This window comes from Pleurodeles waltl, chromosome 1_2 (assembly GCF_031143425.1).
Source record: "Pleurodeles waltl isolate 20211129_DDA chromosome 1_2, aPleWal1.hap1.20221129, whole genome shotgun sequence".
NCBI classification, from domain to species: domain Eukaryota; kingdom Metazoa; phylum Chordata; class Amphibia; order Caudata; family Salamandridae; genus Pleurodeles; species Pleurodeles waltl.
The window spans coordinates 270,086,505-270,106,601 of record NC_090437.1 but is presented as its reverse complement, the minus strand read 5'-3'; the positions used below and the strand labels follow the sequence as shown (position 1 = coordinate 270,106,601).

General features: G+C 41.4%; 1 protein-coding gene across 1 annotated transcript in view; it reads right to left on the bottom strand.

Moving 5' to 3' along the window:
- The window catches only part of LOC138299638 (melanopsin-like), a 1,463,603-nt gene extending 1,443,771 nt beyond the window's left edge, over positions 1-19,832 (bottom strand). The window contains exon 1 of the mRNA XM_069238089.1: positions 19,666-19,832. Within this exon, the coding sequence (XP_069094190.1) occupies positions 19,666-19,680 (15 nt within the window). The 5' untranslated portion in view covers positions 19,681-19,832. The remainder of the gene's footprint in view (positions 1-19,665) is intronic.
- Between the last annotated feature and the right edge of the window lie 265 nt (positions 19,833-20,097).

The window sequence follows — 20,097 nt, the reverse complement described above, 5'->3', positions numbered from 1 at the left end:
TCGCTTTTGGCTGGAAGGCTTCAGTGTTTCCATTGTTTGCTTTTCAAACACTCCTTTTTTTTATTTTTGGTTAACCTCTCCATGAAAGTGCCTGTGTTTTCCAGCGGTCTCCCTTGAGTACTTCTCTCCTCCCACACTCTGTCACCGATCTGGTTCTCCCAATCAACCTCCATCTTGTACTCACTCTTCTGTCTTCCCCTTGTTGCTTTGACACCCATGTTCTTCTTCTATGTTACTCCATGTTGCTCTCTCTCTCACTCACTGCTTCTCCAAACTACCCTTGTCCTTCGTGTTGCTTCCCAACCCGCACCCACCTTCTCTGTCACCTGTTGCTTCCACACCCGCAGAAAATAGCCTTTACAATGCAGGTATTACCATACAATACCTTTACCACGCATAATTTACCATACATTGCCTTTACAATGCAATGCCTTTACAACGGATACCTTTACTGCGCATGCCTTTACAATGCAAGGTAAGTGTAGTTAAAGTAAGTATGTGTGTATGTATGTACATGTGTGCATACATCTATACATATGTATACATTAGGGTTTAGGGGTGGATAGGGTTATAGTGTGATAAGGGTGTTTTAAAGGTTTACCAGTAGGTAGGAGTATATTGATTAAGTGTATTTTTAGGGTTCAGGGGTGGGGAGGAGTATAGGATAGAAAGGATGTTTTAGGGTTTGGACTGGGTGGGGATATAGGGTGGTGAGAGTATTTTTTAAGTTTAGGAGTGGGTAGAGATATAGGGGAGTAAGGGCATTTTAGGGTTTATGGGTGGGTAGGGGTATGGGGTGGTAAGGGTATTTTTAGGGTTTAGGGTTGGGTACAAGTATTGTCTGGCAATGGTGTTTTTTAGGCTTTAGGGCTGGGTAACGGTATAGGGTAGTAAGAGCATTTTTAGAGTTTAGGAGGGGGTGTAGATAGTGGGCAGTAAGGGTGTTTTTAGAGTTTAGGATTGGGGAAGGGTACAAGGTAGTAGGGGAATTTATAGGGTTTAGGGGGTGTAGGGGTATTTGCGTGGTAATGGTAGTTTTTAGGATTTAGGGGTGAATAGGGGTTGTAAGGGTGGGGATATAAAAAGGTAGGGTATAAAAGGGAATACAAATAGTTTTAAAAATAGGGAGTTTGAGGGGTCTGCCCCTATAAAGAAAATGTTTAAATAATTTAAAAAAGATAGGTTTACTATTAGTAACTATATATGTATGTATATATATATATATATAAGGCATTGCATTGTAAAGACACTGATTGGTACATAATCCGTGGTAAAGGCATGCATAGTAAAGGCATGCATTCTATTGTCATACAACCCCACCCACACCGTCAGTGTTGCTCCACCTGCACCCATCATGTTGCTCTTTCTTCACCTGCACCCTCTGTGTTGCCCTTTCCACCAAAGCTTCAAAAAACGCTCTCACACATTTTTATTTTTACATGCTGACTCAACATAGGATTTTTTATTTAGCCATGTTGCACCACATTGGGAATGGTGTACAGCATAGCTAAAAATAATTTACAAAGCAAATAGTTCTGAAAGGTGAGACCTTTTGGCTTTGCAAATGCTTGTTAATTAAAATGATGAGATTAGTGGTGCACCAACTGGTCTGATGGAAGGAAAAAATAATAGTTCTGATTTTCATGTGGTAAAGCAATCAAACTGTGGCACACACAAATGCCACTGCAGTGTTAATAGTGGTTGCAATGGTAATAGTTGTGGGGTTAAATTGTGGATGAATTGTCTCACACCCATTTCAAATGCCATTAAAAGGTTTACGGTCAGATGTATCAAAAATCCGATTTGCATTTCTTAAACAGCGAATTTAAAGAAATTGCTATTTAAGAAATGCAAAATGGTATGTAGGAAATTTGCGATTCTGTAATAGCGATTTCTTAAAATTCGCAAACGCTATAACGGAATCGCAAATACAGAATGTGACTCCATTCATCCCTATGGGCCTGTGGGCCCATAGGTGCGAATGGTTTTGCATTTCCCAATTTGCGAATCCCAGTTAGGAATTCGCAAATTAGGTAATGCAAACCCCTCTGATGCAACCCAAAAAAATATTTGCAGACATGTGAAGCACACATATGCCCTTAGGGCATGTGTGCGCTACATGTAATTTTTAAAAATGCTTTTATAATGCATTTTTTTAAATTGCACATGCTTACCACCAAATTGGATTTGGTGGTAATTGCATTTCCTAAATGCTCAATTCGCATTTCCTAAATGCTCAATTCGCATTTAGGAAATGGTTGATACATGTGCTTTGGAAATCGCAAATAGGGATTCTTTATTTACGATTTCCTATTTAAAGAATCGCAATTTGTGATTCTCTAAATGGGGTCGCAATTTTAAGGAATACCTATTTTTGCGATTCCTTGAAATTGCATTGTGAATGCCTTTCATACATTTTGAAAGACATTTTTGCATTCGCAAATGGCTGAATTTTGCCATTCACACCATTTGCGAATGCAAAAACGTTTGATACATGTGTCCCTTAGTGCAGCATAAAAAATGCAGCACAGTTTTGCCTAGTATATAAAATGTAAGTAAAAATTTAAATTAAGAAGAGAATTTTGTGATGAGTGGATGTGAGTTAGATCCCCCATGGTTGTAAAACAAGCATTACAAGAGGCGAATAGCATGAATTGAGAGAGTACTACTTCTCTGAGTGTGCCAAAACCCTTACAAATTTTCTTTGCAAAACATTTCAATATAATTCCTTTAAGTTTTTAAGTTTTTGCACAACCATACAGTTCCCACATTGGGCACAATCACATAATATGCAGTGGAGAGGTATTACGAAACATTGCATTTTTTTTATAAAAATGCATCAGTGGCATCAAACACATATATATCACTGCAAATGACATTCTGAGGCAAGCCATGCAGGGCTCATCTCCACCGTATTCAGCTAACACTGGTGCTAAAGGGTAATGGATCTTTGGGTATAGCCCATGGTCTTGTGGGGACAGGTTTGTAATGTAACACCCCTGAGGTCAGCCCATCCCTTCCATATTTTATGGTGCTTCTGAGGACACCCTCTGACAGGTATATCGGATGTTCAAGTCTCATGCAGTGATCCATATTTTTGGTCTAGTGTTTAACAGACAGATCCGCTCTAGCCTTCTAGACTTGCACTATGTCTCTTCTGGCTACTATTAGACCCACCAAGAGCAGTGCCTTCTGGTATCTCTTCCCTTCTTTGTCTTCTGTTACGTGGAATAATATTAGTTTGGGGTCTCGGGGTATCCTCCATCCTAGAACCCCTCCAAAGTATTTAGGACCCCATCCAGAAGGACAAGAGGGTTGGGCAGTGCCAGAATGCATGAACTAAGTCCCTGGAAGGGCAATCACATCTAAGGCAGGCCCCAAAGGCAGTCAAATGCATTTGAAACAGCATAGCCCATGTAGGGTAAGTAACGCGGAGAAGACTCAGCTGGATTATTCAGAACTGGGAAGCTATCACAGCCTCTCTGGGGGCTGCCACCGCCTCAATCCATGCCTCGTCTTCAAGCGGGACTAGGTCTCACTCCCATGCCTCCTTCACCCCTGCCATGCAGTCTGGAATGTTGTGATGTAGCATTCGATAACTTTCTGATAATTTGCATTAAAAAATATAGGTGAGCAGAAGTTTGGCTTCCAGTGAGGAAAATCCAGAGTTGGCCGGTGCAGACTGTATGTAAGGCATGAGCGCGTATCAAAGTTGAAGGTATTGGAAGAATTGGATACGTGTACATCAAATTTCGTTTGTAGTTCTTGGAAGGATTTCATGGAACCATTTTGCATAATGTCACCAAGTATGGAGATGTTTATCGTATCTCATGCAGAAAAACCACAGAGTCCAGGGACCTTCAGAAAGACTATGCCAATAGCACCACACCAGTGGACACAGGCAAGACTGCCAGACTCTCACCGCTATACAGCAAATCAGGGCCCATGGCCCTCCGTTCAGCAGCCTAAACTGCGTCATCAAACCCCTCGAACCACCAATAGTTTAAAACAAGGAGGTGTGCAGCTTAATAAAATAACAGTACATCGGGTGGTCAAACAATCATCAAAACTTGGACGGCAGCACTTTTCAAGGGATATTTAAGGGGATCCTCTGCCCCATAACAAGAGTGCAAAGCAAAGCTTTGACCCTAGTGAAAAATAGTCTGGTGTTCAGGGAATGGGTAGTTTTAGAGTTGATAGAGCTATCTTTGGGGGGGGTAATAGCTTCAAGATGGCTGACCTCCTGGCAGGGACAGCAGGAGAGTGGACAAACAATTGACATCCCTAGCAAGGCTGTCTAGTTGACTGTGCAAGTTGGACTCATACACATGAGTCCTGTCAGGAGTTATGAAGACTCACAGATATTTAAAGCCCTGCAGTAGCAATTGTAGCCCAGACACCACAAGCATGAGCAGAGGGCATGGTGGGATAGGGAAGACAGAAGACTTGGCCTCATTCATGTGAAGGCCAGAGTATTCCCCAACCACTCTATATTTTAAAGAATAGGTAACAACATGTCAAGTAGGCATCTGTGTTGTCAAGCAAGAAATGAAATTGTATGTGGCAACTACACGGTGAGTGGGGGGAGCTTATCACGACTACATATACACGAGGAGCTGGCACACATTGTAGGAGACCCCAGTGTTTTTATAATTTAAGGAGGGTCTAATGATGCCCTGTACTTATTCTGGTGTCCCCATGGATTTAAACATAAGACCTCCTGATTTCTCTTGCACACAACAAATGGTCAAGCACTATCTGATTAGAATAGGCTTTTTCTTATAAATCTGCCCTTTCTTAATGTAGCCAGAGGTACAATTGGCTGATTGTCATGCTGATTCTCATTAAGAAAACTATGGAGATAACTATTTCATGCCCATTTAGTTTCTCCTTTGACTGTACCATTATTGCCCGGAGTTCCTAAATTTACATAAACTGATTTTGATAGACGATATTTTTTGGATGCCAAGTGGACCTACAACCTCATGATTACGAACTTTATTAACGACAGCAATACCATGTGTCGGTGACAATAGTGATCTAGAATCTTTAAATTGACTTTGTGACAGTGGTTTCAAATTTTGTTCTCCTTTCATATGTAGTGTGCGTCTTCAAGGAGACCCATTAACTCTGGTTAAGAGTATATCCAGTGGGTCCTCACTTGTCCCACTACTCCTTGGAAAGAATGGCTTGCTTTGCATCACACACACTAGTTTCCTTTTAGGGATGTGTATTTCACTGACCATGTTCAATGAACACAGGAATGCATGTTGTGACCTGAACACTTTTTAAACAACATTGGTTTGCAGTGGTTTGAAGAGCACTCTCTCACCTTGCATGCTCCTGTAGAGTTGATAACTTAGTGAATGGTTCAAATTGGAATCTTACTCTGTGTTTTATTCCTTTCAGGTTTAAAAGACTGATACAATCTCAGGGAGGCCCTGATTGGATTCTGTGTTTCTATGCAAGGGCCTCCTGCACAAAAACAATCCCGCCTGCAAGCACACACCGTTGCACCAAGTTACAAGGTTGCCTGCGTTGGTGCTAGGCAGCCCATTGTATGCCATTTTAGAGGGAAAGGATGGGAATGTACCATATGCTATAGATACGCATACCTGCCCTTTCATTTTGATGCAGAGCAACAACGTGACTTGCTGCCTGCCCTGCGCCAAATCCCTAGAAATATGGGCCTTAGTGTGGACGGCAGGCCACCATATTAAGCAGCATCACCTCGTGCTAGACCACGGTGCAAACTATGTTGACATCCACAAACAGCCCTTTGCTTGCCCTGCAGTATTCTGGGAAAATACTCGGCAAAGTGAAAATTTCATTTACGCTGCTGTCATTCATGGACTTCGGCATTTTGTGTTACACTATCTACATTTATTTAATTATATTAATAGTATTATTTGGGCATCAAGTGCAGTCTCGTCTAAAATCGATACACTACTACGTTTTGAACTAAAATATAGCTAACAAGCTAGAATTTTATTTTGTATCATTTTGCAGAAATACTCTGGAATTTCACGCTATTACACAAAATGAAATTACATGAATGTCGCACATCCATAGAGAATACTCCCAGCACATTTCCGGCACATTTAGGACATATGCAATATGAAAACTGGAAATATTTCCCAACATCTTGAATACATTCTCATTGTTCAGTTTTGTCCCTTCAAATCTGTCATTTTTGATCTCTTACGAGAGTAGAACATTTTTACAATGCAATGAGAAAACCACACGTTTGCCTGATACACTTTCAACGGATCGTTAATGATAGCAAGACAGTCTTTGCGTATCTTGATTGCTTTTGATTGTTAATTCCCAGCCCTACTACCCAGCTCCCTCAGAGGCTCCAGTAGCTGGGAGTGAAGAAGGGCTTCGGGGGATGTGTTGCCAGACTGACTACCCCAGCAGGGTCATGACATATGTGCACATGACAAGGAATGTCACGCACACGTGAAAACTACTTTCAGTTATGGATTCCACGTTGGTAAAACATCCCAATAATGACATGACCAGCGTTCTCTCAGATCAGCTACAATGATGTATTCAGGGCACTTCAAAGTAACCATTCAAGTCAGGGGCGTCATCAATCCCGTGCTTTAGCTGCTACAGCGCGGACGGGATTTTTGATGCGGCTCTTCTGTCTGCAGACTAAGGCTCATAATTAACGTGAAAGGGCGGAGGGTGAGGGAGTGAAGGTGTGGGAGGGTAGGTGCATTGATAAAAATGAGTGAAAGGATGAGTTTAAGGACGGGTAGGTGGATGGATGGGTGAAAGGTAAGATGGATGATGAGAAAGGATGGATGGATGGATGGATGGATGGATGGATGGATGCGTGAAATGGTAAATGCATGGGTGGATAAATGGATGGATAGATGGATGGATGTAGTGGAAGGCTGGATGACGTAAAGAGTGAAATAGTGGATAAATGACCAAAAGGATGGACAGATGTAAATGAGTGAAAGAGTGGATGAGTGAAAGGGTGAATGGATGGACAGATCAGTGAAAGGGTGGATGGATGAGTGAATAAAAGGATGGATGGATGGATGAGTGAAAGGGTGAATGGTTGGATAAATGAGTGGGTGGATGAATGGTCGAAGGGAGGATGGATGAGTGAAAGGCTGGATGGATGAGGGAAATGCTGAATGGCTCAGTGAAATGGTAAATGGATGAATGTGTGTGAGAAGAAGGATAGATGAATGGATAGGTGAGAAAGGGTGGATGGACAGAGTGAAAAGGTCATTGGATGAGTAACAGGCTGGATGGCTCCGTGAAAGGATAGATGGATGGATGTGTGTGAAAGGGAGGATGGATGAATGGAGTGAAAGGGTGGATGGATGAGCGAAAGGATGTATGATCAATGACTGAAAGGATGAATGAATGGATGACTCAACTAATGAAAGGGGGTGGATAAAAGAAAGGATGGATTACTGGGTGAAGGGATGGATGGATAGACAGGCACAAGATGGATAGATAGGTTTGGATATGGATGGGCATACTGATGGATGGACACACGGATAGAATGATGACAGACTAAATGATGAATGAAAGATTGAATGGATGACAATGTAAAGGTGAGACAGTCAATATTAGTGGGTGAACTGAAGTATGAAAGGATTAATGGATAGATGCTTGGATGAAAGAGACAAGCAAGCTCTTCTTGGAAGGGTTGGAATGACTTGCTTTGCTTGCTCGTTGCCTTAAGAGGTTTAGTTCAAAACGGGGGTTATTTTAATTTTGCGGCTTCTCCTTTTATTTTAGTTACTGGTCGTAAACAGATTTGCAGCTTTATGCTAAAAAGGAGTAGCACATTTTATTTTGGTGAACTGATTTTAGAAATCGCTCCATTGCTGAATCGCTACGTTTTTATATGGATTGTTCGGTTGTGTCACCAAACTTCCCCAAACTGGGCTTTTGCTTAATATTGTAATAATATCAGACTATGGCCGAGCTTCATAGTTCGCTTGCATGCAGTAGTAACCGTTGCATCATCACCTGCTGTAAGTACGACGATGTGATCAGTGATTGATTAACTGCACTCTCTTTTCCAGCAGCATTTCCTTTATCAGCAGTCTTCTTCAGGCAAGAACTGTTTATGTAACTCTCCCGGTGTCATTGCTGACACATATATAATTTGGGGCGGTGGGTTGGTTAGGGGGTGGGGCGTTATCACACGAGTCACCCCGACGTCTGTAACTCTGAATCTTATAACTTTTCGCAGTGTCTGTTAGCCTTTGTATTTTTATACTTCTTCTCTAAAATAATTTGCACTGATAAATGAAACTGGCGATCCAGTTTCTTTTTGAAAAAATGTTAAATATCTCCTTTCCGTGGTTTTAATGCTGTGTTGTGTTTTTAACAGAATCTTATCATTGGTGCTAATTTTATTTTAGGTGTGGCTGACTTTAGTTAAAGTATGTGCCCTATTTATTATCCTAAATATGGCGCACAGGCACTGAATAGAGCATGAGTCTGATTTTTAAAAATACACTGAAAAGCTTACTGCGGTAATGTGGTAAGTGCCTCCTATTCTGAGTTTTTAACTTGCAAATTAAGCATACCATTAGAGGTGGCATAACGTGCATAATTCCGTGTAGTGTAATTACACAGAATTACCTAAGAATTCTCCCAGATTATGGTTGAATTACGGGGGAAGAGTAATTTTGCATTTAACACTAATTGTCAGAGCACAAATGCCCCCTCGCATACAAAATAGACACAATGATGAATAATAGCACTAAGTCAACAGAACATGAATAGTGACCAATAGGCAACCACCAACACACGCTAAATGTAATCTCGCTGGAAGTCCCCCCCCCCCCCAAAAAAAAAAAAATTACTCTTCATTATACTTGTAGGAATAATCACATAATTATCAGTTACTTTGCTTCAAAGAGTAGTGTGGAATTACCAAAATTACTCCGTTTACTCTGGTGCAATTGAATTTCTGCCCAGGTCTACATAGCATGAGGACTCTGTATTTCGTATACTAAATTCCATATGTATTGCCTGTTCATGGGATTTTTTCCTCAAAAAAGTTCTTCAGGTTTCACTTGCTGGAATCTTTCGGGAAAATTACATGGGTGAGGACATTGTCACAAAACATGTAATTCTGATCCCGGATTAGAGTTTAGCCCTGCACTTGAAATTAGGGTTTAGGAATCATTATGAGCGGCCCACTACATTGTATGATATTTATTGCACCCGATAAAATCGAAGTTAAAATATTTCAGGTGCAAAAAATCCAATTCAATCAGGATTTGTTTTTTAATAATATGCAGATATTGGTGTTTACTTCATCAAAATTCACATTGGTCCAGTAAGCACCTGGCATTTTTCCTCCAATAAATATTGGCATATTTTGACCTGCCAGTATTTCTCATACATCTCATAATTCTCATAATTGTGACACATGAGGTAATAGCAGTTACAGCACATATCTCAATTAATCAGACCACTCATAATGAGGGCCTAAGACCACAAAACTCTACGAGAGTGGTCCTCATAGCAAGCAGCCTTATAATTTGTGATACAGGAGATAACTGCTGTTACCACACATATCATTATTATGAGTTTTGGGATAAATATCATAAGGTGAAAGCTGCTGATAGTTATTGAGGGAAGGTGTCTGCTAGTAACTGGAACTTGTGGTTTTTGGTATGGGAAGAACCAAAATCTGCATGTTATTCCCCAAAAACTCATAACTGGGTAGTACTATCGCACCTCATGAATTAAGGCTCAGCATATTCCAATTTTATCAGACACAATACATATCACACAGATTAGGGGGGCACTTATAATGAGGGCCTTAGTTCACAAGATGCAGACAGCATGGCTCTGAAACATGGTAAGGCAACCATGGCACTGTTTTTCTGAGCTGTGCATTCTTCAACTCTTGCACTAACTACATTGGCATACAACGGGTACCATGACTCAATGCAAGCAAGGGATACAGATCCCCTGGCACTCCAATCATTGTGAGGTGGATCTCTCAAAACCACAGGCCTAAGTACTACTGCACTTGCGGCACCAATGATTACTGCGTCTCTGACTGATAGATTCTGAGGAACAGCCTAGATAAAATAATCTCACAAACGTGCCATGTTAATTCTGCTTCTATGCACACTGTTCGTGAATCTGTTCACGCTCTGGAGCTCTTTGCAAGCTTTGCCTTAGTCTATCACTCTATACTATAATGGCAAGTGTAGTGTAATACTTTTGATGGCTTACTTCTAGGTACTTCTTTGATCTGTGTGTAAGTTTACATGATGAGATGAAGAATGTTTATAAAAGGTATGTAAACATTATGATTTTTGGTGCTTCATGTGCATTTGTTTATTTGCTGATGTAATCAAAAAAGCTACAATGCAATACAAAATCCATTATTTGCCAAAAAAGTCATAGACTAACAAAGTTTTCATAAAGTCCATGTTTGTTAAGAAACTATGTCATCTTTTTATTTTTCCATGGAAGGATTTAGTTTTTATATTGCTCAGACAGTATAATGTATCACAGAGCCTGTTGTCTGCTCCAATTTCAGTAAATTACAAACAATAAGAATTGGATTTCTGTGTGGCCACTATTGATCAATGTCACAGAATTTTGCCGATTCCAGTAGAAATTTCTTCTCCACCCAATCCTGCCACCTCTCTTCTGCATTTCATACATAACAAGGCACACACACTTTAGTTCATCTGATGATTTTACTCAGCCTTGTCTAGATACTAGTCGGTACCTTGAAACATACCCTTTCTGTAGATTGTGGCTGTAATTTAATTTATAGTTGCAAGACGAAACCTGCCTGGCAAAAAACAAGAAGCATCAACATCTGTTTGTTGTTTGAAACCCTAACTTCAAAGATAAGTTGAGTTCCCCCAAAAAACCATGTAAATGATCTTTTCAGGCTGCTCAGTTTAGTTCTGTTTAAATGCACATATCAGGGGACAGGCCAGCATTGCATCCCTTAATGTGTAAATGGTGATGAAGTGTTTTTTGGGATCTATTTGCAAGCAGCTGATAAAAATGTCAAATTTTTTAACATTCTTCCAAAAACGTCTCAATTCATAATGAACGTCCATCTCTGCCATTTAGGGTATATGGGGCTGTTGTGATTATGTTTGTATATGCACACAAGTGCGCTAATATGGGATCAATATCACTGAGACTTTGCATGCCAGGGTTGAGAGTTCGGGTGTCAGTAATGAAACCAGGAGTGTGTGCGAACTGTTATCGGAGGTCACTATTAAAATCATTAAACAACATTGTTTGAAAATTGATAACTTAATTGTCTTCTTTGTGGATCGAGGAGTCAGCTTTGGGATCTCAGATGCCGAAGTTTACAGATCTGATGGCGGTGTTTAAAGCTCAAGCATCATGGTAATAGCCCAGATGTCACTGCAGAGATCACATGCATCAATATTAAGGGCTCTTGCATCAGAGTGAGAGCAAAGGTGGCAATGATGAGGTCTGATGCATCAGTATTGGGTGCCTCAATGGTGATGTGGAGCTGTTGTGTAGCCATTTTGGCTATAATTTTATACACGTTATTTTAGTATACTAGGCCTGTCGTTGTGCACTTTAACCGAGATATATTTTATTCCGCTTTGTTTTTTTTATTTTAACATTAGCCACATTTGCGGTGTTCTTTTAATTTTTCTGTCTAGCTTTTCTTTGCTTAGGTCAAAACTACATTTTTAAACAAGACATTTCTTTCACTCTGTGCTTTTCTCAAGGCTACAGTAAGATAGGTTTCCAGCAAAAGTGGTATGATTTGACTCCAATGTTCACAGAAATATGCACACTCTTTCGTGGGGATCCTTTCTGGGAACATCAGTTGTTTTATCATAAAAACACTACTTTGACCCATGAACGTTAGAGGGAGATTCAAGCCAGATGACCACGACTGTATGCTGATTAGAGATTGCTTTGCTACAGCTGCTTATGTAGACTACAGGCCTCTTGCTCAGGTATGAGGGATGATGTCTCCCCAGGGGGAACTTGAAAAGCAGAATTAGAGCTTAACATGCTGTGCTCTAACATAGTTTAGGTAGGAACTATCTCTAAAAACCTTAGTGACAGTATGGTAGCATTATTCTTGTATTTTACTCTCCTTATTACAATTTTAATCTTATTGTGCTTCGTCATCCTAGTTATTGCAATTCATGCTTTATTATCTAAGATACAGTTACTTCAATAAAACCTTATTGAACTATACTCTGCCTCTGATTGTCCTTGCATATGTGAGACTAATGTAACTGAGAGAAACGGATGAGATCTGAGTGACCACCATTTCCCTGAGGAGTCATGATTGTCATGTGCCCAGTTGCCCCAGTCATCCCTGCTCTTGGGTGGAGATGAGGCACTGCTAGTTAGGCGGAACGAACCCAGATTAGGCCGTCAGGTGTCACCTGGTGTGGGATCAGACTCAGTCCCCCTCAGTACAGGTGATTTTGCTGCCCGAATCCAGTAGTCTCATTTGGACAATGAGAACCTACGCGACAGAGCTATTGCATGCCAGTACTGAGAGCTAACAAGGCAAGCTTGAGAGTTATCATTAATTGTATAGATGGTGATGCTGAGTATCTGAATGTTCTTGGTGAGACCTCCTATAGGCAATTGCAGGGGCTCCTGTGCTATCATTAAGAGCCCAAGCGTCATCATTCAGTATTTAAGTGATATTGAATATTTATTCATGTGCATTAACAGCTCAATATTCGTATTGAGAAAATGGTGCAAAATCATCCCTTTTTAGATCTGGCTAGAGACTTGTAGGAATGTTAATTACCTATACAAGCAGAGGGGCAAAAAGACAGCCCCCTTACCCATTGGTTATTGTAAGTGTCATTCATATGTTTGTCAGTACACATTGATCAACCATTGTTTGATTATAATTATCATACTTGATATATGAAGTTTTGACAATGCATCTGTCAGATAAGTCAACCGATGAAATGCTTCCATTGCAAAGCATAGATGGTGAAGCATCTATTCAATAAAATGGAATGATAACAGCCTTTGTCATCTTGCATTCTTAACCACTACATTGTATGATCCAGAAATCGGAGGTTGCACGGTGTATAGATTCAAAACTATGCTTACTGTTCCCCACACCACTACCCATGTAACCATACCTATGCATGCATTATCCACCTGCTCTGTTTTTATCCGCCTATTCCATCTTCAAACATGTTTATGCATCTGCCCACACTTAAGCATTTACCCATCAAACTATACTCAAGCATTCGTCCAATCACATCTACCCATACATTCATTCTGCTATTCTCCTACAACATCAATCTACCCATGCTTTCATGGTTGCTTGCACCCAGCGCGTCCAGTAACTTTTACAATACTCCTACACATCCAGCAGTCTATTCATGCACCCTTCCAACTACCATGTATCTTCCGGTATCCATGTGTGTTGTCTGAGTGCACATGTGACTGAGTGTATTTCCTGTGTTTCTTATAGAATCCTACGTGTGTGTTATCAGTGCCTTCTAAGAAGTATCACGCAACAATGTGCAGCCATTACAACAACATAGAGGAAATGTCATACACTTCTGAAGGAAACCAAAAACACTGGCTTTGCCAGTGCTTGTTTGAAATGCGGATCAGGCATCTTTTTACTGGATTGACAGACATACTCTCAAAAGATACACTGTTCGGAGAGGCACCAGATTTTTAAAAATCTCAATCTTATAAACATCTCTCTGAGACGCTCATTTGCCATACGTTTAATTTGAGGAGGTGGTTAAGGTAAGCTATAGAGTGCTGAGTTTTGTGCTGCATTGGGCCAGAGCATTTTTCAAGAGCAAAGTTGTACACTCAGCTTTATGCACAGAAGCAGCTCCTGAGTTCGTAACATTCTGGTCATTAATCCCACAAACTTCAGTAGGATGTATATAATTTACAATTACCATACACCCCCCTTTTAAGCGATTCTTCTTTTCAGTTTACAGAGACATGAACGTTAATGAAAATGCGAACTGAGTACCAAGAGCGATCTGCTTTCACCCAGCCACTTTTTTTTATCTCCGAAAGCGGCTACTGAATTCAAAGGAAATGCGCTGTAGACACAAACGTTTTCTCTCGGATTTACATATTTTATGAGTAAACGATACAAGCTTGCCGGTTAACACACAAAGTTCATGTCCTTTTTAAAGAGTGTGTTTGTCCCTTCACTTTCTTCCTGATAAACCTACCCTACAGATGCTTTCATCTGTATTGAGCAATTACTTCTGCTGAAAATGCCATTTCCACTCCAAATACTTTAAAATATCCATTAATCACCCCGAAATAACTCATCAACGATAAATCCATTTTCCCACGGAGCAACACTGAATTTGCAAATGAACCTTTAAAACGTAGAGTTGCATTTTCACTTGTCACCCTTTGACTTCTGCAGTCGCGATTTAGTTCTTTACAATAAATAACACGTCAACCCCGTCATCAATATTTTAGATTTCGTTTGAAGAGAATGAATTGCTGACACGAGCTCTTCATTTGCATTTCAGCGCCCAGTCGCATGATTCCTTTTTTCCTTTATCGATGCACGCTGAGCTCCAAAATGTGGAAGAGACTGAAGCTTACCTCAATTTTTTTTATGAACTCTGTTCATAGTATAAATGAAGGTGTCTTCGTATTCAACACACCCACTAGAAATACCATTAATGTACACCCGAACATCAGGGGCATGTTGTCAGTTATAATTATACACATCAGCACACACGCGCCTGTGCTTTTCCAAACTCATGCTCAGCACGTACACACGCAGGTACAGACACTACGAAGAGGCGTGATGCGTTTTCACAATGTGCACAACAAATTGTAACACTCACGAAAACGTTCCTGCAGAACTGAGCTTACATTTTATTTGCATATACCCATATTTACATTGCATGTGTAAAAAACTGGCACAATGACCCTGAAGTTTAGCAATTGCAAATCTAGCTTCATTTAGCTTTTAGAAATCAATCAGTTTCCCCAGGACTGATCACAGGAAGCCCCAAAACGGGAGACCCGAGATTATAGTCAATCCGTAATGTGCTTCTTACTCGGTCACCACACTTAATCACTAAAGGCAGTGCTCTTCTCACGCTGTAAACGGACTACAAACACCGGGAGCTCATAGTAACACCAAAAGCAGCGACCTGTAAAAAGCCATGACAACTGCTTTGTGCTAGAATGTATCAAAACTTAACATGTGGGGCACCCAATGTCTGGCAATGATTATCTGAATACCTAGCCCGTCAGCATTATGAGAAGGAGCAACAGTGGATACCAGTGCATCACTCAGGTGTATCTAATAATTTTCAAAACACTCAGCAAGTGAGGTGTGTCTAGCTTTTGACAATGAAAAACCACAAGTTCTAGGGCATTCTCAGCACGCACCACACCGTCATTCCTCTAGTAACTGCAAGTATTCGGACATGTTGGGTCCTAACCTTGAACACCTACCTATTTCTATCTACTGAATGCCCACAGTAGCACATACTCCCTAAACATTTGAGCAATTCTTACTACTGACGAGTAGAACAATATAAACAAACTTTAGCAAAGTCAAAAGATCTGGTACTGGCAGCCAAACGTTTGGTTTTGCCAATGCATATTTTGAAATAGTTCTTGTAAAGCTTTCATTTCAAAACTTTTTTATTTCATCAAACAATAATGTCCATCTTTGTTTCTTCAAAAAGCACACATTGGGACATTAGTCCCTGGAAATAGAGACTACTTCTTCCATTTCAGTGTACATTGTGTAACACCAGAATGCCATCACTCACAATGAAATTAGACAATGGTTGAAGACAGCCAATAGTTTAATCCCATGCTGTGTACTGTAGGGGGGTGGAAGAAAAACATTAATGATCCAATAGCAGGCCAATGGATGAGGAGGGCTGGTTAAAAGTCTGTGTGTTTATGTGTGTGTGTGTGTGTGTGTGTGTATATATATATAACCTACTGGCAATAGCCATTCAGTATTTATAGTTAGAACCAATTTTTCCAATAGTTGAAGTGCTCTTTGTTTAGAAAATAACTTTGGCATCTTCACAAAATGTTCAAAACTAGTTTGCCACTCCCTTCAGCTGCACTCTGAAAAGTTTGGGGTGGTTCGTTAAGCAGTGGCTGAGAAAAAAAGGGGGTCCTAAAACATGTTTCCCCACACAGTTTCCCATAGGGAGTTTGGACACACCTATAGCCTGAACCACACATGGTATTACACTAAATTTGGCAAAAAGCTTGCTCTTGATCCAGAAAGATCTCTTTTGGTAATTTGGTGTAAATCTGTTTAGTAGCTTTGGAGTTATTAAAGAAAAAAGATCTATGTATACCTAGAGGCATGGATCCACTGTGGATCTACCGTGGTGGATCCACGGATCCATGTGCTAACAACAATGCTGTCATTGACTGGCTACAACCTGACAGGAAAGTTGCGGCCACCATTTTGTGTATCAGAACTTGGTCCGAAGAAGGGGGAATAAAGATGAAATAGGATATAAGGGTCAGGAAAGAAGTATCCTGACCCCAAAGGACTGATGAAGCAACCACTCATGGGCACAACCACATACACCCAGTCACACACCCAAATAGCCACCCACAGACCCACAGCATGAGCCTGGCTTAATGCATGGGGTTGGCACAGCATGGGAAACATGGAATGTAAAGATAATCATTTGCTTTTTCAAACATAGCAGGTGCTGTGGTTAACGAGCCCCCTTATTACCCACTAACTAATCTCAATTTATCGACAACAGAAGAATGAACATTGTGTAAATCTTGCCAAGACTCAAACCGTGAAATGTCCTAAACAAGGCATAGTAAACAACGTGGATGTTTACCACACAAGCATAACAATGCTTAACGGAAAAACAACTGTCTTTTTATGTGCCTTCACCATGCATGTGCCTAACTATGCATTTGCATGGTTAAGGCAGGGATAAAGACAGAGAGCAATCTAGTGGGTCAGGAGAGGACGTAGTGAGGTAAGTGGGGCTGGGGCAGGGTTAGAGTAGTTTTTAAGGGTGGGTGGATTAAGGGCTTGGGTTAGGTGGAAGGAGTCAGCTTATTATTTTTTTTTAGGGTTGGAGTGGGTGTTTTGGGGAAGTTTAGTTTTGAGGGCTTAGGGTGGGTGCCGGACTGAATAGTTTCTTTTTTAGGTGCAGCAGTGGGGTATTTTTTTGCCTCAGGGCTTAGGGTGGGCGTATTTAGTTTTTTATGGGGAGGTTTAAGGAAGGGTTGGAGGAGAGGAGGAAGGATCGGGAGAGGATGCAGTGAGGTAAGTGGGGTTGGTTTTAGTGCTTAGGGTGGGTGGGGGGTCGGGGTAGTTTATTTTTTATGGGTGAGGGTTGGGGTAGTTTTTTTAAAGGCTTACAATGGGTGGGGGATTGGGGTAGTGTAATCTTTTAGGGGCGGGGAGGGGAGGTGGGGTAGTTTATTTTTTACGGGTGGGAAAGTTTTAAGGAAGGGCAGGGGGAGGGAGGAGAGAAGCCTAGGATGGATCGGGAGAGGACACAGTGAGGTAAAAGGGGTTAGGGATGGGTTTGTGGGGTAGTTTTTAGTTGTGGGGTGGATTTAGGGTTTAGGGTTGGTGGGGGTTGGGTTAGTGTATTTGTTAGGTGTGGGAGTGAAGGGGATCGGGTAGTTTTTTTTTTAGGGCTTAGGGGGGGTGGGTCAGGGTAGTTTACTTATTAGGGGTGGGGAAGGTTATAGGGCTCAGGGCGGGTGGGGGTTTTGGGGTTGGTTAGCTTCTAGGGGCGGAGTAGGGGGTCAGGGCAGTATTTTTGTTAGGGCTTAGGGTGCATGGGGGGTCGCAGTAGTTTAGTTATTGGGGTTGGGAAGGTTTTTGGGCTCAGGGTGGGTGGGAGCGTGTCGGGCAGTTTAGTTTTTAAGAATAGGGGTGAGGGGTTGGGGTAGTTTTTTTTTTTTTTGCTTAGGGTGGGTGAGGGGGGTCGGAGTAGTTTAGTTATTAGTGGTGGGGGAAGGTTTTAAGGCTCAGGGCGGGTGGGGGTGTCTGAGTAGTCTACTTATTAGGAGTGGGGATAGTTTTGGGCCTCAGGGCGGGGTGGGGGGGTTGAGGTACTTTTTTTAGGTTAAGAGGGGGTGTTGCATGGCAGATCAACGCATCTCATTGCCACATATGTCTTTACTAAGCATGCTTTTACAAGAAAATGTGTTGTAAAGACATGAGTGGAAAAGACAGGGTCATGGTTTCAACCGCATTGTTAAAGCATGCGTGGTTTCAGCATGTGTGGTTCTGTCATACAACCCTCAAACCTGTTCCCTGCAGATTGTATATGCATGGCAGTAATTCCTTTCCCCATGGCCATACAGACTCAACATTGGCACTCCTTTAGGGCATCCTACGTGCTGTAGCATGGTGCATCATTTACAAAGAAGCCACAACCAGAACGTCTACTTAGTTTGCAGCCAAGCTTAACATCACTGAATGTTATCTGCACTCCTATAGCCCAGGCGCAATCAGAGTGTAGGCTAAGAAGTGTAAAAAAGAAAAAAAAACAAGACAGCAGGAGTTTTTATGCACACAGCCATAGTCGGGAACAAAATCCAGGTAGTCATCAGGTCATCAGCAACTTTGCGCCAAAGCAGGAGAATTAAAGACTCACCCCTTGAAAGAATACTACATCAAAATGCATTAAAATTCATAAGGTAGTTACCTCTCGTATCACACGTTGACTTTATTATTGTCTTTCAAACTATTCTGCATTGTGCTGCCTTTTTGCTAGATTCATGCTATAGAAATAACATACATTCATGCACGTGCACCAGTATTTGAACACTTAGCTCACTGAACTATTGCTCCAGTGGGGATATTGTTGCTAATAATGCTTTGCACAGGTTGCATCGTTCATTCGCTCATGCATTCAGTATTCCCTGAGACTCTAAACCACGGGAAGAGTCCGGGATACCTGTCCAATAGACAAACATGTCAAACCTGGAACAGAAGTACTAACGTTCAGTACTCTGTCACCCGTGCGTAACAACATCTGACAACTTCTGTCATGAAGCGGAGAGTGTCAAAGGGTCTCACGTCAAATGTTGCATTCAACATCTGGGCATCAGTGATCTCTGACATCTGATATCTAACGCCCCACAGCCACAATATCACCAGGCACCGCCACTCAGAAACTATCGACGACGGAAAAATCAATCTTACACCTCTCGACGTCCGAAAGAAAACAAAAAAAATGGAGAAACGGAAACATACTGAACTTATATATTGTGTTTGTATAGCGCTTACTACCCCTAACGAGGCGTCTGCATTCGAACAGAGAACAACGGTTAATTTCTGACTGGCAATCCCCGCTGAGTAAACTGTGACGAAAACACAAGTGACTTGAAAAACATAGTTTTAAATAATTATTAACTGACTTAGCTCTCTCATTACTGATGAACGAACAATTCTGTAATAATTACAGTGGGAAACGGAATATAAATGCTACTGCTCAAACTACAATCACTTTGAAAATGTCACAACCAATGTATGAGAAAATAAAACTGCTTAAAATATGTATGTATGTTAATAAAGTGCTTCTCTGTACACCTGGAAGAGACATAAAAGTACCCGCCCATCCAGTTGCCTGTGTTTTCTGTGCCCTGCAAAGTAAACCCAGATCCTTTTAAGGGAGAAGAACCACTCACCGCCAGCTCAGTCATTATCTCCCGCTTTCTCCCAACCGTCTGGCTTCCGGCAGAAATCCAGATCAAGTCCCCTTAGCAGCGCAGCAGCAGCAGGTGGCAGCAGCGGGAGCTGCCGCACGACAGAGCTTGTGGGGCTACACCGAATCATGCATCGCTATCTGCTGCGTGCTTTTAGTCCTGGTCATATTATCCACTGTCCAGGCACAAAAATGTGCGCGCGCACACGAGCAACTGCCTACTTAGTTTTCAGAGACATCCAGTGCAACACGTAATACAGCGCGCGAGCCCTGGGACTTATTATCTGAGAGGACCAGCTCTCAGAAGCCCCCTCTGCCCTACTGCGACATTATTTCGAATCATTATTGATTGAGTTGAGGCACAATGCAGCGAGTCCCCTATTGGTTTGTTCAAGTCTTTTATACCTGTGTACTT